The following is an 18,647-nucleotide window of genomic DNA, read 5'->3' as shown; positions in this document are numbered from 1 at the left end:
CATCCATCGAATTGCGGTAAAAAAATCCCCAGACTGCAATATTACTCACAACCTCATGAAAATGGTTGAACATATATTTTTAAACGTTAATTATTATCTATAATTAGCACATTATGAATATTTAATTACAAATATATTCAAGAAATTATTTATTTATTCAATAAAATATTTAGTGATAACAGAATATAATATAAATAATTGTATTAATATTTTGTTTTATATTCCGATAACACCTACTCACAGTAAAAACATAGCTTTTTGAAAATGATAAATAAATCCGATGTGCGCAGCTTTAGGTTTTTTACCATCAGTTTTAAAAATTTCCACCGTTTCCATAGCGTTGTCGTTATGTACTTGTGTAGTGGAATCGCGGAAAAAAAAGTCCCGGTAAAAAAAGTCCCGATAAATATAGAAATACATAAAAAGTCATATAATATCATAAAAAATGTTAATTACTTACTTAAATCACATATTAAAATATAGTTTAATTTAATTTAATACAAAGTCCCGTTAAAAATGAATGAAAATATATCAAATTTTAAGTATAAATAATAAATATGGTAAAATTGTATTGAAAAATACATTAAAGTTACATAAAAAGTCATATAATAAAATAATAAAATGTAATACAGTAATAAATAGTCAATAATAAATAAGTCAAATAGTCAATTATAAATACATTTAAGGTACCTACATAATTATAATAATAGTATTTTGGTAAAGTTCTAGTAAACTTTTTTTTCTATTATTTATTACTTATTATGGTAGATGACAAATATATAATATGTACAAGCATTTTATTCATTACACATACACACTAAAATACGAAGTACAACTGACTTTTTTTCGGGACTTTTTTTTCCTAGTATGGGACTTTTTTTACCAGGACTTTTTTTTCCGATTACCGTGTAGTCATGTTGTGTCCTAAATGTGTACTAAGACCTATAATATGTGGTGCATTGAAAAACGTTGCTAATTTTTATTGTACAATACAATGTTTGAACATGGCCATACCCCGTCACCCCAATACCTATTTATTTTAAGATAGGGAGTATCAAAATTATGTTTGTGAGCTCATTATACAGATAAGGTGGGTGTAGTTGTAACCTTTTACCTTTTACCTTATAATATATAGGTATTATCAAAGGTAGGTACAAACTATACAGCACATAACAATCATATTAAGTAACATTTGATAATCTTATATCTTATAAATTATCGTCAAAATTGTACAGACTTAATATTTTATTTTGGGGATTTAATTTTTACAGACTTATATAGTATATATACCAACATAAAATTAGTTTATAAAATATTCTGCTTTGGAATATGAAATTAAAACTCTATGTTGTTGTTCAAAAAAGTAAAACCTTAAAAATTATAAGGATAAAAAATATTTAAAAATATAATTTAGTTACTAACTGTTGGACTTTGTTCAAAGTAGTTGGGGTGGACTGGAGGAGAATCAGTATACAAAAAAAGGTTCTTTTTAAGCGTGACTAGTACACGTATGACGTACCCAGGAATGAATGAAGATGAGTGAGTAGTTAAAATGTATCCATTTAAAAAAAAAGCATTAAATTAATCAAATGCGATTGAATAAAATAAGCTCAAGGGTGTCTATTTTATTCACTTTACCACCCCTCTACCTTAGATCCATCACTGTGGCATAGTGGTCAGGTGGAAGAACATTGCCCGACATATACTTTTCTATTCACTATACGTAATAAAATACTATTCAAACACATGATCCATTTTTGTGAGCCAAATGTGAAAAAAAAATATTATAACCACGTAATTTGAGTCATACTATAGGCCAATTAATATTATATTCAATGGGCTAGTCATTTTATCCGGTTAGTATTACCACTTATTAATAGTTTTTTTTTTCATACTGAATATTTTCACATTTTTTTTTTTATTTGCATAAGATATTCCTAACTTTCGCTATATATATATTTAGAAATAATAATAATCAGGGCTCGGAAGTTCTAGCAAATGCATATTTTTATTGGTTGGTCTTAGGACATTCAGAGTAAGAAACAAAATTGTTTCAAACTTCTCTAATGTCATATACAAAATTTTATTTTGCTAATTTTTGCATATTTGTGATTTTTAGTGCTATTTTGCTAATTTTGAGTTTTAAGTACTATTTACAAGCATATTTTATATAAAATGAAAATAAACTAAATTGTATTGAATAATGAATATGCTAACGAAAACAAACAGTAGGTAGGTACATTTTAGTTACTATTGCCGATCGCACAGGTTATTCCGTTCGTTCCCAATAATTTAGTTATTTTTAAAATTTTATCAAATGTACTGCAGTTATTGAATTCGTTCGATGGTTAGATAGAAAATGTTCACAACAGAAAATGCTCCAGAGTCGGAAAAGTGCCTACTCCTCAAATATTTAGTATATCATATTTTATATTAAACTTGTTTAATTTAAAAAAGTCTAAAAATTAGTTTATAAAAAAATTTTAAATACAAAATGTTTGTTAATGAAATTTTAATTTGCATATTTTCCAATTTTAAGTGCTATTTATAGCACTTATTGTGGTGTTTTTAAGTGCATATTAAAGCGCTATAAAATTACTTTATTAGTGCTATAAGCCTATAACTTCCGAGCCCTGATAATAATTAAATGCATTTTTTGACATTACTATAAGCATGATAAAAAAATTTCCCTTAAAATCATATATTATATAGGAATATAATCATTGAATCATACACTTACACGGACTAATGTTTCGGATAGAAATTCTGTAATAGAATAATATACACCGCTAAAACAAACTAAATAAAAGTAACAGTTAAATATCTTTATAATATACTGTACAGACGTATTGTATGCCCGTATTGTTATATTAATCTGTGGCGTTCACGTTAAAAATACGAACGACAAACGTGCAGTTATTCCGGTTTGTAGTGTAGAGATGTTTGATGTTAAGCGGTAGATACTGACAGAAAGTAATCTTTTATCCACTGGGATCGTAATAATAGTATTTATACATATTTTATACGATTCACTTGATAATTGGTCCTGATGTGTATACTTGAGAGCCTTGATAAAAATAAAGACCTTTGTCGAGGTCCTCTTATATACCTGATACCCATAATAGTTTTTAGTATTACCTACACAGCTACACATATAGGCGAGCGCACGCGGGTAGGGGATAGGCCGTGGCCCCTCCTGCGGCCTCTGGCTTTTTCTAGAATAAATTCATAGATATCTGATATCTATATTCTATACTAGATTATTATTATATTTGTGTATTGAATTAAATAAATAGGTACTTCATAAAATTTACAATTTAATATTTAACTATACTATAGACTGTAGTAGTCATTAGTGCAAGACAGGGGCGTAGGTACCCTGGAATTTTTTAAAGGGAGGTCCAAATATTTTTAACATGTAAACAGTAAAAACAAGTGGTCTGCACTTTATGAATTTTAAATTCTGTCAATCTATGGGTGGTGAAGGATCCAGACCCGAAAACCTCCCTTGAGTATGCTCCTGATACAAGAATCTTTGTTAATTTGTTCAGACCTTTTTTAATTCTGACCATATAAAACACCAACTGCAGTAAGCTCTTTGGATATCCCGAATGGTATATGCATATATAATACCACGGAATTATGTAGGTACCACATTTTGTTTAATATTTTAATAAGTACTGAGTATTGCATGCCTGTATCCTATTGTGGTGAACTTTTCAAAATAAATAGTGTAGATATTACACACATCAATTATTTGAATTTTGAACAAAATTTAGATTATTTATATTTATTATACTTTCAAGTTATATAGGTAATATTTATATATTAAATTATAAACTAAATAATTCAATAAATATATTTATAAAGGACAAGATGGATATAGATACTTTTAATTTAATATGTAATTTTAGTTTAATGCCAGGAAAATAATTTAAATTTGAATATGAACTCCGAAGACTGCGAGACCATAATGTACTTTTTAGTTTTTTTTATTATAGAAAAATATATACATCAGTATAAGTAGGCACATTTTAATTAGATGGCTAATAGTGTCTCCTGCTATACCAAATTCTAATCCTAATCATTTTTATGTACATGTACTAACTATATACTATTTTTTGATTGTTATTCTTTGTGTAATATGTTTCAGATTTTTGGGTACCCTTCACCTAAATCAAAAATGAAAAGTTGATTTGTTGATGTCGAAATTGCACTAAAATTTATAGCTTGAACAGATTTTATTGCAAATCTTGTATTTTTATTCAAAGCAAACTCGTAAAATCGTCATAAAAAGCTGTCTAAAAACTAGCGTTTATCTAAAATTTAAATTATAGCATTATCTACATTTTATTGGGGGGAGTAGTAGTATCATAAAGCAAGACCCTGAATTGTTTTCAGGAAACAACTTTATTGGACTTGTTATATGTAATATAACGAATAAATCCTGAGAAATTTATCAAGGCTAACACAAACTAGTTCTGTAAATATATACCTAAAGTCCGTTTTATACTTACTAACGTGTATGTTTCCGATTAGTATGTTGCACCGACTAAATAATAAATGATGTATTACAGCAACTGCTAAACATTTTGAACCAGTGGTATAGTTTTGCACGTCATATCATTTGCATATTTACAATATACGCTCACACTAAAAAAATTTTTTTAAGTTACCTCAAGGCTCAAATCATCATTTTTTTAAAGTTCGCATACGATTTTTACATAACTGTATATATCAGCCAAAATGGTTCTATTGCCGCCAAATGAACAACACGAACAAGCTATCAAGAATCTGTACTTCTACAAAGACCCTAAAGATGTTGAAGAAGATATTGACGCATTGATTGAATGGTTGTCTAAACAACCACATTTACCTAATATTACAGGTTTGTTGAAATATGTTTCTCATAATAAAACGAACACTCTAATTTACTAGATTTTTCATGATTATTATTTATTATTAATACCGTAAAAATAAATTTGCACTTAAAAAATATCTCGAAAAAATGTCATCATCATAGTACCTATGTTTTGAACTGTATAATATTAGTTTATCAGCGAATCTTGTTTATTAGAAATATTATTGAATTTAAAATTATGACGTACCCATACATTTTTCTACGAGATTAAAAATGTTTTTTTTTGGTATTTTATATACCTATGAACGCATTAAATGTAATGGTTTTAATAAATATGTGTTATAACATTATTTATTATTAAAGTTCATAATTGTATATTCTAAATCGTGGAAAGTTAACTGTATTGTGATTTGTGATAAGTGAAAACTTGAATACTAAGGAATAATGTTGAATTAATAATTTATAATAATTATATACAGGGAATTAATTTATTAGTCACTGTATTGTTCTAACTAAACCACAGTTGGTACCTACATATTATATATTTTAATCATATAATGAGACGCATTGCTTGTGTTCTCCTTGCACAATTATTTCCAATTATTTATCGAATACTTTTATTTCATTTTTAGCACTCTAATAAAAATCCAATAGTTTAATAATTATTGCTATTTTCATAACATTTTAAAATACTTCAAAGCCGTTACCTTTTATTTTCAAACTAGGTTTTATAACCAAAACCAATTTCTGACACACAATTTTTGCGTTTTTCATTTATAATTTAATTAAATTTTAAATTATTTTGAATTTTATATTTTTAGTTTATATAGTTGAATTTATTTTTAAGCTTTTAATAAATTACTATCCCAATTAGTGGTATTCGAGTATTGCTTATCTGTTGTGAATATCTTATGTATAGCAACGTTTCTCAGTCTGTGGCACGCCGCTGAATGTTCTCTAGTGATATTCTAGGAAAATCTTCCTTCATAACAAAAAATAAAATGGAACATAATATATAGTTATTCACATTAAATACTATTTGGTTTAGGTACTCGATGTTAAGAGGAGGCCACACTGGCATTTATTTTCTCTCTGTCATACAAACGCACAACTCGGAAAATTTTTGGTTCACATTATTAAAATACGTTTTATTCTGTAATTTCTAGATTTAGAGTGAACTTAACTTTTATGAAATTTAAAGACAAGAATATTATCTAAGGCATCTTGGAATATTTTATTGATATTGTTTTTAAGTAAGTTATGATCATTATAAAATGTACCTATCAAAAAAATATAACAGTTTAAAAATGTTCATAGCTTACTTAAAATTAATAATAATATCAATAAAATATTCCGAGATGCCCTAGATAATATTCTTGTCTTTAAATTTCATAAGAGTTAAATTCACTTTAATTTTGAAATTACAGAGTAAAAGATATTATTGTGAACTTAAAATATACTTTGTATACGTTTTTATGAGACGGAGACAACAAATTCCTGTGGTATCTTCTTAATAATAATATACCTAATTGTCCATATCTTTTTTTTTATACATTAAATGCTTATAATATCATCATAATTCATTATACAATATACATACAAGTTTATCATATTTTATGTCGGTGCTACTCAGCACTATAGGTAGTCGGAATATAGCAGTATACCCAGTCATATATCGCATTAAAATTTACACTTTGTTTTATAGTTTGTTACTACGTTTATATGACGGCGTTAAAATGGTTTTGAAATTAAATCTGTTTTAAATTCTTAAACTACATAGTTCGAGCGTTTTAACGCCATCATAATATAAACGTAGTATATAATAGTGTATTTTATTTTTGGTGCATATACTTATAGGTGTCACTGTGTTACATATAAAAACAATAAAACCCGGTGCATCGTTCAACATGCCACTGTGTATAGTGTATAAGTAATAAGTATATATCATTATTCATCATGAGAATAGGGACTCAAGTAAACAAAGTTCAATGGCTTTGGTACATACAAAATTCAAATTTTCCAAACCAGTTTTATTCGATAATCGATTATCGAAAAAAACAAATGAACAGTTTTAAACGATTAACGGTTGTCATATTGTTTAAGATATCCTTAGAGAAACGATTACAGGTTACCAAAATGTCAAAATAAAACGATAACCAGTTACCAAATTTTTTGGAAACTGTTTCAAGCCCTTCTTTATAATTTTATTGTTGAGATATAGATAGTAGTTGTGTAAGTACTAAAAACTAATTAAAAAAAAAATTAAAAAATATTTAACCGTTATACAGTTATATCATATAATTATTCAATTATGGTAATCGGTAAACGGTAATGATTATCTAATGAACATAAATCGAGTATACATTTGTATATTGAAAACATAATCATTATCATATTATAATAGGTAGGTACCTAATATATTTTACATAGTTGATTAACTAGTTTATTTTACTTGGTTAACTGGGTGTTGATCTAGTTACCTATAAAAAGTTGTAGTCATAATGTTTTCAATATCCATCGATTCATCCCATTTTATCTGTTTTTTTTTTAAATTAGTACATTTTTTAATAGAAAAAGATATAATTTTTACTAAAATTATGTATAAATATATAACAATTAATAAGCATGTTATGCGGAGAAAATGTCATAAATTAGCAACGCTTCTCGTGCGTAGAGTTTACTCTCTATTAACTCCAGAAATAGTAACTAATAATCTGAATTTAAATAAAATTGTAAGTATAAACACGAATTTAAAGTAAGCACGTTGTTTATTGGTTTTTTTATTTAGACCGAGTATGGTTGAGACATTTCCTCATTGGCCGTAAAAATAATTTGCAAAGGACGAAGAAAGTTATTGAATCATACTTTACGATTCGTGTAGAAGTGCCGGAACTTTTCAACGACATGTCGAGTGATGCTGAATGGATTCAAAAAGCTGTTAAAATTGGGTAAGTTTGTATTATTAATATTTGTCATAATTATATGACTATATACTAGCACTATATGTCCATTAAAAGGGTAACTTACACATTTTAATGTTAATTTATTTTGGTCAATATTTATACTGTTCTCCTATGTTCAAAGATAATGATTATTATTTATAAGTATCAGATTGTGCATTTATGCGCTATGTTTATCTAATTTGATTTTAAAAACTACGTGTTAAATACAAAAATTTAGATATCTTATATTTTGGGTTCCAAACATCTTAGTAGGTGGAAATTTAAATTTTATAAGTAATTAAAAGAAATTCTAATACAATTATTTTTGACAGTTGTACAGTTAATAATATCCTTAAAAGCAATGATTTCCGGTAAAGTAGAATCCCTATATTATTAATTACAGAAGTAAACTCAAACAACTATAAAAATAAACTTGTTTTCCCTTTTCAAGATTAGTGACCTTAAGAATTAAAATTGACATTTCTTAGATAAATAATATTAATAGCCTTAATACATTTTAAAATGTATCGTACTGAGTTTTTGAAGGCCGGTGTCACACTTGCGGAACATCAAGAAAAATCACTTTAGTTCTATTATAAAATATCATTTATGGTTTCAACTTTGTATCTAAAATATTTATATTTGATACTGAATAGCAATGTCATATTAAGATTTAAGATGGACCTTTACTTTATTATTTCTAAATTTCTCTTTTCCGGACAAGTGATGAGTTAATTTGTATCTATATAGAAATATAGAAATTATAAAAATTATAAAAATAGAAATTTATATAATATAAATAATAACATAAACGTATTATATAAACATTTATTGTTAACAGTATAAATCGTAATGACGTACATTGTAGTTCTACTCGCTAATAACCTATGAACAGCTCTTACCGATCGTTATAATATGATACTTATGATTATTGTTAGTATAAACAGTATACGTGTAATATCATATATAATATAAATGCTGAATATGCAACATGCAATATGCATATTGCATACTATACAATAGTCAGCTAGTCATATACATATATATAAGAGTATATAATTTAAAAAAAACAATTGTTTATAGAAAAATGTCAGTATTACCAAAAATGACACCGGAAGCAAATCGCGTGCACATTATTCGTTCAATTGAAAACAACGATGGAGACTTTGATGCGATGGCTATGTGTAAAGGATCATTGAAAATCATTGATTATTTAATGCGCCGAGAACCCGTATACGGATTGGTGTTTTTGCTCGATCTCAAACATTGTCAACTGTCTTATTTATTAAGCTTTACGCCTACATTGACGAAAAATCTAATGCGGTGCATAGACGTAAGTAATGAATATAATTCAACTGTTAGTTACATAAAATGTAGATACAGCGTATATTGTATACTAACCCAGTAACCCACCTACGTAAAAACAAACATTCCGTTTGTGAAAAGCTGTAATTATTTTTAACAGCTTATAGCGATGATATTACTATCTATTTCTATATAGTAAATAAATATCATTTAACTGCAGGTTAAAATAATCTAAGCAGTCTAGCCTATCATTACTCATATAGTTATTCCAAAGAAAAAATTATAAGAATAATATTAATTATTAATGTATTAATATTTATAAGAAATTACAAAATACAAATATATAACGTTAATTCATATTGCCTTATTGGTATACTTATATGTTTTTTATATATATATATATGTAATCACATAGTACATACATATTACATCAAAAATACAATTGAATAGGTACTTTCATTTTAATAATTATTACAAATTTGCCATTGTACAACACTAAATAAACACTGCGTTTTCGGTTTCAGGAAGCTACGCCATTGCGAGTAAGAGGTGTCCACTACGTAAATCCACCAAAGTTTGTGTCGCGTTTGGTGAATTTTTTTAAACTGTTCATGCCATCTAAAATTCAAAACCGAGTAAATAATAATAGTGTGCCTTCTGATCGAAATTCTCGTTTAGGTTGTGTATAGGTACCTAAATTATACTAATTGTCTTGAACGTTTGGTTTTAGATTGTCATTCACGAAACCTACGATACACTTTACGAATACATTCCCAGAGATGTGTTACCGGATGAATACGGCGGTACCGCGGGTAGTATCGAGAAATTCGAAGGTAAATCATATTTTTATCAAAAGTTTTGGCACGATTACTAATCGTACGATCGAAACAATTTTAGTATACCAATACCTAATTAAACTGATGTCTATCCTAATAACTTATGCAGTCCTACTTAAACGCTTATTTATTTATTTCAGACGACATCATGAGAGCGACAAAAGAAGATGATGAATGGTACAGAAATATTCCAAAAGCAGATTTATCGAAACGACCAGTACAAGCGAAAAAGATTGATATGGACATGAGTGGTACGTTTAAGAAATTGGAAATCGATTGAACCACATCTTATTAATATGCTGAAGAAAATATAATGTCGTTCAAGGTAGACTATAAATTATACTAGAGATTTTACGTATTTGGTGAATATATAGATAAATGAATTCTGTTTATAAAACACAAAATGCTATAGTTATTAAGTATGCCTACCTACAACACATATAGCAATATCCACGGATAACGGGATAAACGTGGTATACATTTTCAGTTTACTATACTTATTTAATTTTAATATATTTATTTGTTTAGATATAGAAAACATTATTATATTTTTAACTTAAAAAATTATTGTTTTTATATAATATTTAAATGTATTTTTCGGCCAGCAAAAAGTTACTGAATAGTATTAGTCGGTAAGGTTTAAGGTTTGTGGTAATCGCTAATTGATTATTTCGTTGAACATTATTTTTTATTTTGAGATCTATAAAAACAAAAATTATAATCAAATTTATATTGTGTGTCTTATGATTATTTTATAATAATTATGCTAACAACTACTTCTCATGGCAACATGGACGGTAATAAAACACGAATATATTACTATAATAATAGTATTTTATACTTGTATTGGTATCTAATAAGTTATAGCTTTTAAGTTAATAGTTATGATGTGTATTTTAATTTATATGTACCAACAAACATTTTAAGACGATTTTAAATTTTAAAACGATCATATCTCGTATTATATAGTATACCTACGTCCTACCATTGATTATAGAATAGACTATTCTATAATCAATGGTCCTACACACGAATACCTCTGTATATAATTAGTTTATTACAAATTTATAAAGAATACTCCACGTTCTGAGGTGATTATATTATGAGTTTAAGATGTAACATACATGGGAAATTATAAAATTTAAACACAAAATATCTTATAATTACAATTTATTCTTAAATAAAAATAAAAATCTAAATTTAATTATTACAAAAATTATACTTATAAAATATGTATACAAAACAAATCGAATGAAATTACAATACTTAGATATATATATATACTATTTTGATATCGACAGTCCGATTAAATTAATGTAATTTCATCCGAGTTGGATTCTCTGTCAAAAACTGGCCCTGAAAAGAATATTCAGCGTTTTAAACGTAACGAAAAATCATATACGTCGAGAGATAGAGAGAAAAATAAAAATAGTGATAGGTGAGATAGGGAGAGGGAGAGATTGATAGAGCAACAGAAACAGGCAGAGACTAGGAATTTTATTTTGTTTATTATTATTTTCGCTTTTTGGATTTTTTCGTGCTTTTGTGACGCATACAACTGGTCAGATCAGTTGTTGCACACGGGCCCGGACGACCAGTTGCAAATTCCGCCCACTTGGTCGAATGACAGCCCCTTGGGGCATGTGTACTCCCATCCGAGCAGCGCTCCATATTCTGTCTTGGCACAGGATATGAATTTCTGGCACGAGAACGGATGCGGGAAACTGCCCATGTCCAGGCACTCGATGTACCCGTCCCCGTGTATCCGGACCTTACCCTTGAGAGCCACCCGCTGTTCACTGGAGTCGGACGCCTGTTCCGGTTCCGAATAGTCGGCGTACTGTTCCTGCGTGTTGTCGTTCAAGTACTGCGGCGGCGCGGACGTCGCAGCTGTTCCTAGCGGTGTCGTCCTCGATGGGCCCCTTCGCAATATGAACGTTTGCCGTGACGTGGCTGGTGGTAGGGCGGTGGTGGGCGATTGCCTCGCCACTGGCGCGAACGCGTTGTTTGTCTGGAACGGAAGTCCAGGATACGGAACGGGCTGGAAGGGACCCGCCTGGAACGGAGAAGGCTGGAAAGGTGCCGGTTGGAACGGAACCGCGGGCAGCTTGATGGACGGTGACGGCGGTGGCTGCAGTTGAGGTTGCACCGATTGTCTCAGTGACTGTGCCGGTAGTCTAGCCTGCTGGACGCCATTGAATCCATTTACAGAATGTGGCGCTTGTGGCTCAAAATATTCGTGGTTCTGTGTGGTTTCACGAAAAACGTTCTGCTGCGGACTGTGCGTAGAAGGTCCTGCGAAAAAAAATCAATAACATTTTTTCGACTGTATACACTTAAAGATGTATCATATTCTTAACTATTGTATTTGCTAAAATAGCACATTAATATATAGTGTGTATACTGTATATAAGCATTCTTACTAAATTCGTAATTCGATGGCGGTGCTGTAGCGAGTGTATGTATGGCAACTACAGCTGTATTGGCCAAGTCTTCCGTTGATCCTCCAATTTTACGATCGTCTCGGGTCTTCGCAAAAAGACTCGAATCATCGAAATATGGCTGGGCTGACGTGCTGAAGAATTCTCTATCACTGTTCTCCAAGGTCTCTGGTGTCGTACTTGTAGTTATTTTATTTTTCAATAACGGTGTCCGGCTCCTAAATCTTCGTTCAGGATTTCGAGTTTTTGGCGTAGTTATTTCTTTAAAATAAAATTTAACAGTCCTTGTAATGACAATATAAGTTTTATTTTGAATATATGATATTTACTACCTATGCTGAAATTAATAAAAATTAATATAAGCTACCGCTAAGACTATGGATATGGGCAAGAATATATTTTGTTTATAGTACCTTAAATTCGCGTTTCAATAATAAGGTAATTGCAATCAAAATTAATTTTAAATAAGTGCGTTTTGTGCACTTTGTGTTTTGTAATATTACATTATATTATAAAAAGTAAAAACCTTATAACTATTAAATCACGATATTCCTTAAAAATAATGAATTTGATTTCGTTCGATAATAATATATTCAATGATCAACCCAGGTATGATGCCACACTAAATTTGTAGTAACTTGTGTTAGTAATAAAAATAAAATAAGTGTAACTTATAGTAGATATTAAGTATATATTATAAAATATTATGTTTATATTAAAAAAATCGTATTTGTTATTATTAAACTGATTAGGAATCAGTTTTTTTGTGATTACATAAAATTATCTGACTAACTATGTCATGTAATTTATAATTGTATTTTGATGAAATTGTATAAAAATAAATAACATACCTTCCTCGTAGGTTGAAGTTGAAGTAGTTGTATACTCGGGCCTAAATTTTCTGCTTCGATTAACTTTTGACGAATATGATTCTGTTGCGGACGAATTTGGAGTTGATTCCTCGGTAGTAGTAGTTGTTGTCGTTGAACGTTGAATTGGTCTCGTAATTCGTTGACGAATTCTATTTTTTTGAATCTTAAAAAAATATTAATGATACTTACTATTATGATAATTTATCAATAAATACAGTATAAATAAAATGAGTATGTTGTTAGCATTTATGTTTATTAGTGGATGGGAAGCTTAGGATGCAATGCAGTGGCGTAGCGGATGCTCGTACCGTTCGCACCTGTCTTTATTTTTATCATGCAACTTATTTCCACCGATTTTAATCGTCAGTATGGTTCTTGTTAAACCAAAATAATTTTTCCAGTTTAGATTTAATCATGCAGCAGTCATCAATACACCAGCGACCACAACATTTACACATTCGTAATTCATATTAATGAGGTAGTTTATTTTATTAGTAGCTTTCGTGCGCCTGACCGACGTTCGTTTTAGTTGTTTTAACTTGTTATGCAAATTTCATTCATACCTCTTCTGTCGATTCAGTGGTGGTAGTAGTAGTTGGTCTGAATTTTGTTTCACTTCCTCGGAACAGCTCATTTGGTCGGTCGTCATTATTTGATGTCAACTCATCGGTCAGAGTATTAAGTTCTAGAGAATCATATGCTTTGACTCTACCCCGATTTCTAGTTACATTTTTGACTGGATTTGATGTAAACTCATTTTGAGATCGTCCGTCTGGCGAAGGCATAACTCTAATGTATAATATTTTTTGTTCATCTTTTAAAAATCTCGAATTCTGTCTGCCTAATGACGGAGATCGTGGTTTATCAATTTTACTATCTTGAAGTCCGTCGTTTGCTCGTATTGATCCTCTGAAAGACTTTGTTATTTTATTAGTGATTGACTGTATTGTTGTCATTTCAGTTGTACTATATTTTATTGGCTCAAAACTATCGACTGTTGTTATTTGAGTTTCCTCGACGTTTGTCGAAGTTTCTCCGACGTTTGTAGTTGGGACATACATTGTAATAGGAGTGCGAAATGTTGTTGCTTCATAACGAACATTTTCTGCATTTTCTTCGACATTTAATAATTCAGTTATTGTTTCTTCTGTTGTAGTTGTGGTAGAAGAAATTGGTTTGCGGCTTCTAAAAAATCGCGACCTTTGAACTTCTTGAACTCCTGTATTGTTTATCACTGGTAACTCTGTTGTTCTTTGCCTGTACCTAGAAATAAACTTTCTAGTTAACGGCAGTGGATTACCTGTGGTACTGCTAGTAGTTTGTCTAAATCTATTAATTTGCCTAGTACTCGATTCTGGTGTGCTTTCAGTAGTTGAAACAAATATTTTACTTGTTGTACTTATATTTTCTGTACTAAAATTACTAGCTGGTCTAATAAATCTGTTAGTATATTTGTTTAAACGACTTTTTTTCTCGGTAGTTGTTTCAACTATTTTTTCCGTTGTAGTTTCAGTTACTTTCTCTGTTGTCGTTCCATTGTTTTCTGGAATGCCTATTAATTTTCTTAGTGTTGGTCTGAAATGTACAGGACCTCCAAATCGACCTTTAAGTATTGATTTCTGAGTTGGTTCTTCAACTGGTGCTATATTTTCAATTGTTGTAGACAAAGTAGTAGTTAATGGCGTTATAGTTTGTGTGATTGATTGAGTAACTGGTTCAGTTTTCTTGTGCTCCAATAAAAAGTTTTGAATATTCTTTACACGAACTCTTTGCCTTTCTGTAGCAGCTTCATATATAGATGTAACAACATTAGTGATAGTCGAAGTTGGAGCTTTTGTAGTACTTATAGTATTACTTATGTTTTTATCAATTGACACTGGGTCTTTGATTGTACTTGAGGTTTCACTCATTTTTTCTGTAATTAATGATAGTATTTTTGAAGTTTCACTACTTTTTGCAGTAGCAAATGTGGGAACGCTTACAGTTGTTGTGATTGTCTCGGTAAATGGTTCAGTATTGAATAAGATGGTGCTAATTATGCTAGACTCTGTTGTTAAAGTCATATCACTCACCTTAGTATTTTTATTTTCTCTTGGTTCTTCGACATCATCTTTCGTGGTTGTTTCAATCAATCTGTCATCAGGTGTTGTAGTAGTGGTTGTACTCCTTTGCCTTAATAATGAAACATACCTAAAATACATCACGATTAAATGGTTGTATAATATATAGGTAATAGGTTTATTTTATTTATATATAATATAATATATAATAAATATATTTTGTTTTAGTATTTTACGATAGTATGATATACCTTGGTGTCTGCGAAGTAGATGATACTGCAACTGCAGGAGTGATTTCTTCATCACTTATTTCATCTTCTTTGTAAGTTGGTCTCTGTCTACGCAAAGTAACATATTTTGGACTTGTTGTTTCTTCGGGATTACTTTCTGATGATTTAGTCCGACTAATCGTGGTATACTTAGGCAACAAATCACTTTCAGAATTTTCATCAGCTACTTCTCCTAAATCACGGAATCGGGTTCTATCAACTGTTTTATATGTTGGCTTGAATCTTTCAGTAGTTGCATCAGTAGGGGTATCTTCTTCTTCTTCTTCTCCTTCTGATTCTTTAGTGTTGTCAATCACATCTTTAGAAGGCCTAAAATAAGTAATGTTATTGTTCAAAAATAATTAATATTATGTTCTGTTTAATTGACATTTTACAATACAAACCTTTGACGTCTAATTGTAACATATTGAGGTTTTTCTTTCTTATAATTCACATTGTCGTCTTTTTTGTCTAAACCTTCACTTTGGGGACCAGGTCCATTTATGTACGAGGACTGAAACCTGCATAATTTTTTTTTTTTTTAATCATATCTAAATTTATCAGTATATCAAAAATAATAAATTTACCTATTAGAAGGTAATTTTAAAACTTTATTATAAAGGGATTTGCTTATTGCTGGAGTTGTTACTTCAGTTGACCCATCCTTAATATTAAGTTGTTTTTCCAACTCTGCTACGCCACCTATGAAATATATTTATTAATAGAAATCCTAATTTGAAATAAAGTATAGACATTTTAAACTAATCATATAAATACCTAATTTCTTAATTAAAGTGATCAATTGTTTTATTTCTTTAGGATCTTCTTCTTCTTCAAACTCGTCTTCACTTTCATCTTCTACTTCGGGAATTTGGGTTGTTGATGTGGTAGTTGTAGTTGTAGTTGTTTTTATTCCAGATTTAATTGGTTTGGGCGTAGTTGTTGTTGTCGTTGTTGTTGTCGTATCAGAAGTTTTCTTATCTTTACAGACAACATTTCTGGTGTAATCACAAGAATCCGATACTTTATTGAACACTAATCCCGAAGGGCATGTAAATTGATGAGCTACAATCCCTAAATTTGAAGGGCCACTGTCCAAACACCAAAAATACTTTTTGCATTCACGTGGATGTGGAAAGAATCCTTCATCCTTACAGGTAAAATCTTTAAAACACAAATGTTTTTTCTTGATTATTATATAAGTACATTTAATTAGAAAAATATATAATTGTAAATAACAAACCAGTTCCGGTATCAGGTGTTGTAGGTGGTTCTGGTGTAGTTGTAGACATATCTGACTTTTCTTTTGGTGCCGATGTAGTAGTAGTTCTTGCGATTGGTCTTGGTTTTGGTCGGGACTTTGATAAGGTAGCTTTAGTTTCTTTTCCTTGACTTGGTGCTACTTTCGAATCACTAAATGAATTTATATGGGATTAAAATATAGATTATATTTTTATTATATACATAATTAAGTATATATATTATATTATTATGATGCATACCCAAGAAGAGCTTCTTTTCCTGCTTCAATTAGTGGATATGGTCTACTATGACAACTTCCTCTAAAATCATCATTGTCAATTGACCAAAACATAATACCTCCCAAATCGTTTTCATTCACATATTGAGCCTGATTAAAATTATAATAAAACCGTATATTAGTTAGCAATAAAGTTTATGTATAATACATAATAGACTTATTCATTTTTTTCTACATTTAATAATCTATACCTTTAATTTAACAAATTCTTCGTCATCATATCCAACCCATTGATTATCTTTGTATGCATACGGTCCCATTGCCTTTGGTTTTGGCTGTTCAATAGTCCAAGAGTCATCTTTTTTCAAATTTCCACAAATCTGTTAAAAATTAAAAATATTATACCCATCTGTATTATACTATTTTTGTTGAAGTATTAGAAAAATGAAATATACACCGACCTGTTTCTGTATTTATTATAAATATATGTATATTATAGTCTTAGCCAAAATTCTAAACGTATGATATGATGTAATAAGAATGTGCTAATATACAAATTTTATTTATTCACTATAAACTAAAATGATTAAAACTTTGAATATCTAATCAATACATTATATTACTATTAAATAATAATGTTTATAGCATTCGCAAAAATACTATGAAAACAAATAGTTCACATTTTACATAGGTACCTACGTAAACTATACATGTATACAATTTATACAATATTGGCTACCGCATTTTCTCGTTTTTCTGTATTGGTAAATATTAATTAATATTATGGGCAAATTGAAAAACATGGTCACCAATTCTTATACATATTTATTTACTAGAATGTCTATAGATATATCTCTGCCTAAAAATGTCTAAGAATGATATTTAAAAAATGTTATATTTTCATTCATACCTCATAGTAGGCCAAGTATCCTTTTTCTCTTGTGGCTTCTCCTTTTTCTCCAGGACCATCTGATGGAGCTCCTATGTCTTTACTCTCTCTATTAAAAAGTGTGTACGATCTACCGTAAGTTGGAATACCAAGGACTAGTTTTTCTTTATCAGCTCCAGCAGCAAGATAATGTTTGATTGTATGATCCTATATGTTTGTAAACGATATAATAATATAAAAGTTATAGTATTTAATAGTTAACATATATTTTTTATATCTCTAAAAACAATGTTAAAATTACTATATTAAGTTTTGCGTCAAAGTTATATTCTGAATCTTCTTCCAAGGGATAGAGAGGAGAATGGTGATTCACTGCCGGTTCGTACGATGAATGATAATCGTATGTCAATAAATTCATGAAGTCCAAATGCCTTTTAAAATAATAATAATAATAATTTCACACAAAGTTGATAAAAATTACACTGTATGAATGTAATCTATGACGTTCTCACTTATTTAGTTCAGGAATATCATATCCCTTATCTATGTACTCGATACCAGCTGGAACTGCCATAGTTAGGAGCAACCTAGTTCGGCCAGTTTTTGACGATTCTCTATTAAATTCTTCTCGCAATTCCTTAGTGTTAAAATAAAAACAAATAACGTATTTATTACATAGACTAAACTAAATG

General features: G+C 29.5%; 2 protein-coding genes across 2 annotated transcripts in view; one reads left to right on the top strand and one right to left on the bottom strand.

Moving 5' to 3' along the window:
- The first annotated feature begins 4,161 nt into the window (after positions 1 to 4,161).
- LOC107174138 (alpha-tocopherol transfer protein-like) lies at positions 4,162 to 10,688 on the top strand. The gene is made up of 6 exons (XM_015524972.2): positions 4,162 to 4,888; positions 7,650 to 7,809; positions 8,887 to 9,136; positions 9,633 to 9,743; positions 9,839 to 9,941; positions 10,085 to 10,688. Exons 1-6 carry the CDS (start codon positions 4,747 to 4,749, stop codon positions 10,222 to 10,224), a joined length of 906 nt encoding a protein of 301 aa, XP_015380458.1. The 5' UTR covers positions 4,162 to 4,746; the 3' UTR covers positions 10,225 to 10,688.
- Positions 10,689 to 11,097: 409 nt separating this feature from the next.
- LOC107174146 (Chitinase 6) overlaps positions 11,098 to 18,647 on the bottom strand; it is a 45,956-nt gene continuing 38,406 nt past the window's right edge. Inside the window, exons 5-18 of the mRNA XM_015524983.2 lie at positions 18,468 to 18,592; positions 18,257 to 18,386; positions 17,977 to 18,162; positions 17,318 to 17,446; positions 17,089 to 17,216; positions 16,830 to 16,999; positions 16,364 to 16,750; positions 16,174 to 16,288; positions 15,991 to 16,107; positions 15,569 to 15,916; positions 13,821 to 15,447; positions 13,237 to 13,420; positions 12,368 to 12,646; positions 11,098 to 12,239 (exon numbers count right to left, since the gene is read on the bottom strand). Coding sequence (XP_015380469.2) covers positions 11,512 to 12,239; positions 12,368 to 12,646; positions 13,237 to 13,420; positions 13,821 to 15,447; positions 15,569 to 15,916; positions 15,991 to 16,107; positions 16,174 to 16,288; positions 16,364 to 16,750; positions 16,830 to 16,999; positions 17,089 to 17,216; positions 17,318 to 17,446; positions 17,977 to 18,162; positions 18,257 to 18,386; positions 18,468 to 18,592 — 4,653 coding nt within the window. The 3' untranslated portion in view covers positions 11,098 to 11,511. The remainder of the gene's footprint in view (positions 12,240 to 12,367; positions 12,647 to 13,236; positions 13,421 to 13,820; positions 15,448 to 15,568; positions 15,917 to 15,990; positions 16,108 to 16,173; positions 16,289 to 16,363; positions 16,751 to 16,829; positions 17,000 to 17,088; positions 17,217 to 17,317; positions 17,447 to 17,976; positions 18,163 to 18,256; positions 18,387 to 18,467; positions 18,593 to 18,647) is intronic.

The sequence above is a fragment of the Diuraphis noxia genome, unplaced genomic scaffold (genome assembly GCF_037042655.1).
Source record: "Diuraphis noxia isolate RWA-SAM2 unplaced genomic scaffold, SU_Dnox_SAM2 contig0005, whole genome shotgun sequence".
In the NCBI taxonomy this organism is placed as follows: domain Eukaryota; kingdom Metazoa; phylum Arthropoda; class Insecta; order Hemiptera; family Aphididae; genus Diuraphis; species Diuraphis noxia.
The sequence above is the reverse complement of the archived record's forward strand: the minus strand, read 5'-3'. Positions and strand labels throughout refer to the sequence as shown.

Coding starts and splice junctions, on each gene's coding strand:
- LOC107174138 (XM_015524972.2), top strand. CDS start 4,747: ATGGTTCTATTGCCGCCAAATGAACAACACGAACAAGCTATCAAGAAT. Junction 4,889..7,649: donor ACATTTACCTAATATTACAG/GTTTGTTGAAAT, acceptor TTTTTTATTTAG/ACCGAGTATGGTTGAGACAT. Junction 9,744..9,838: donor CATCTAAAATTCAAAACCGA/GTAAATAATAAT, acceptor GTTTGGTTTTAG/ATTGTCATTCACGAAACCTA.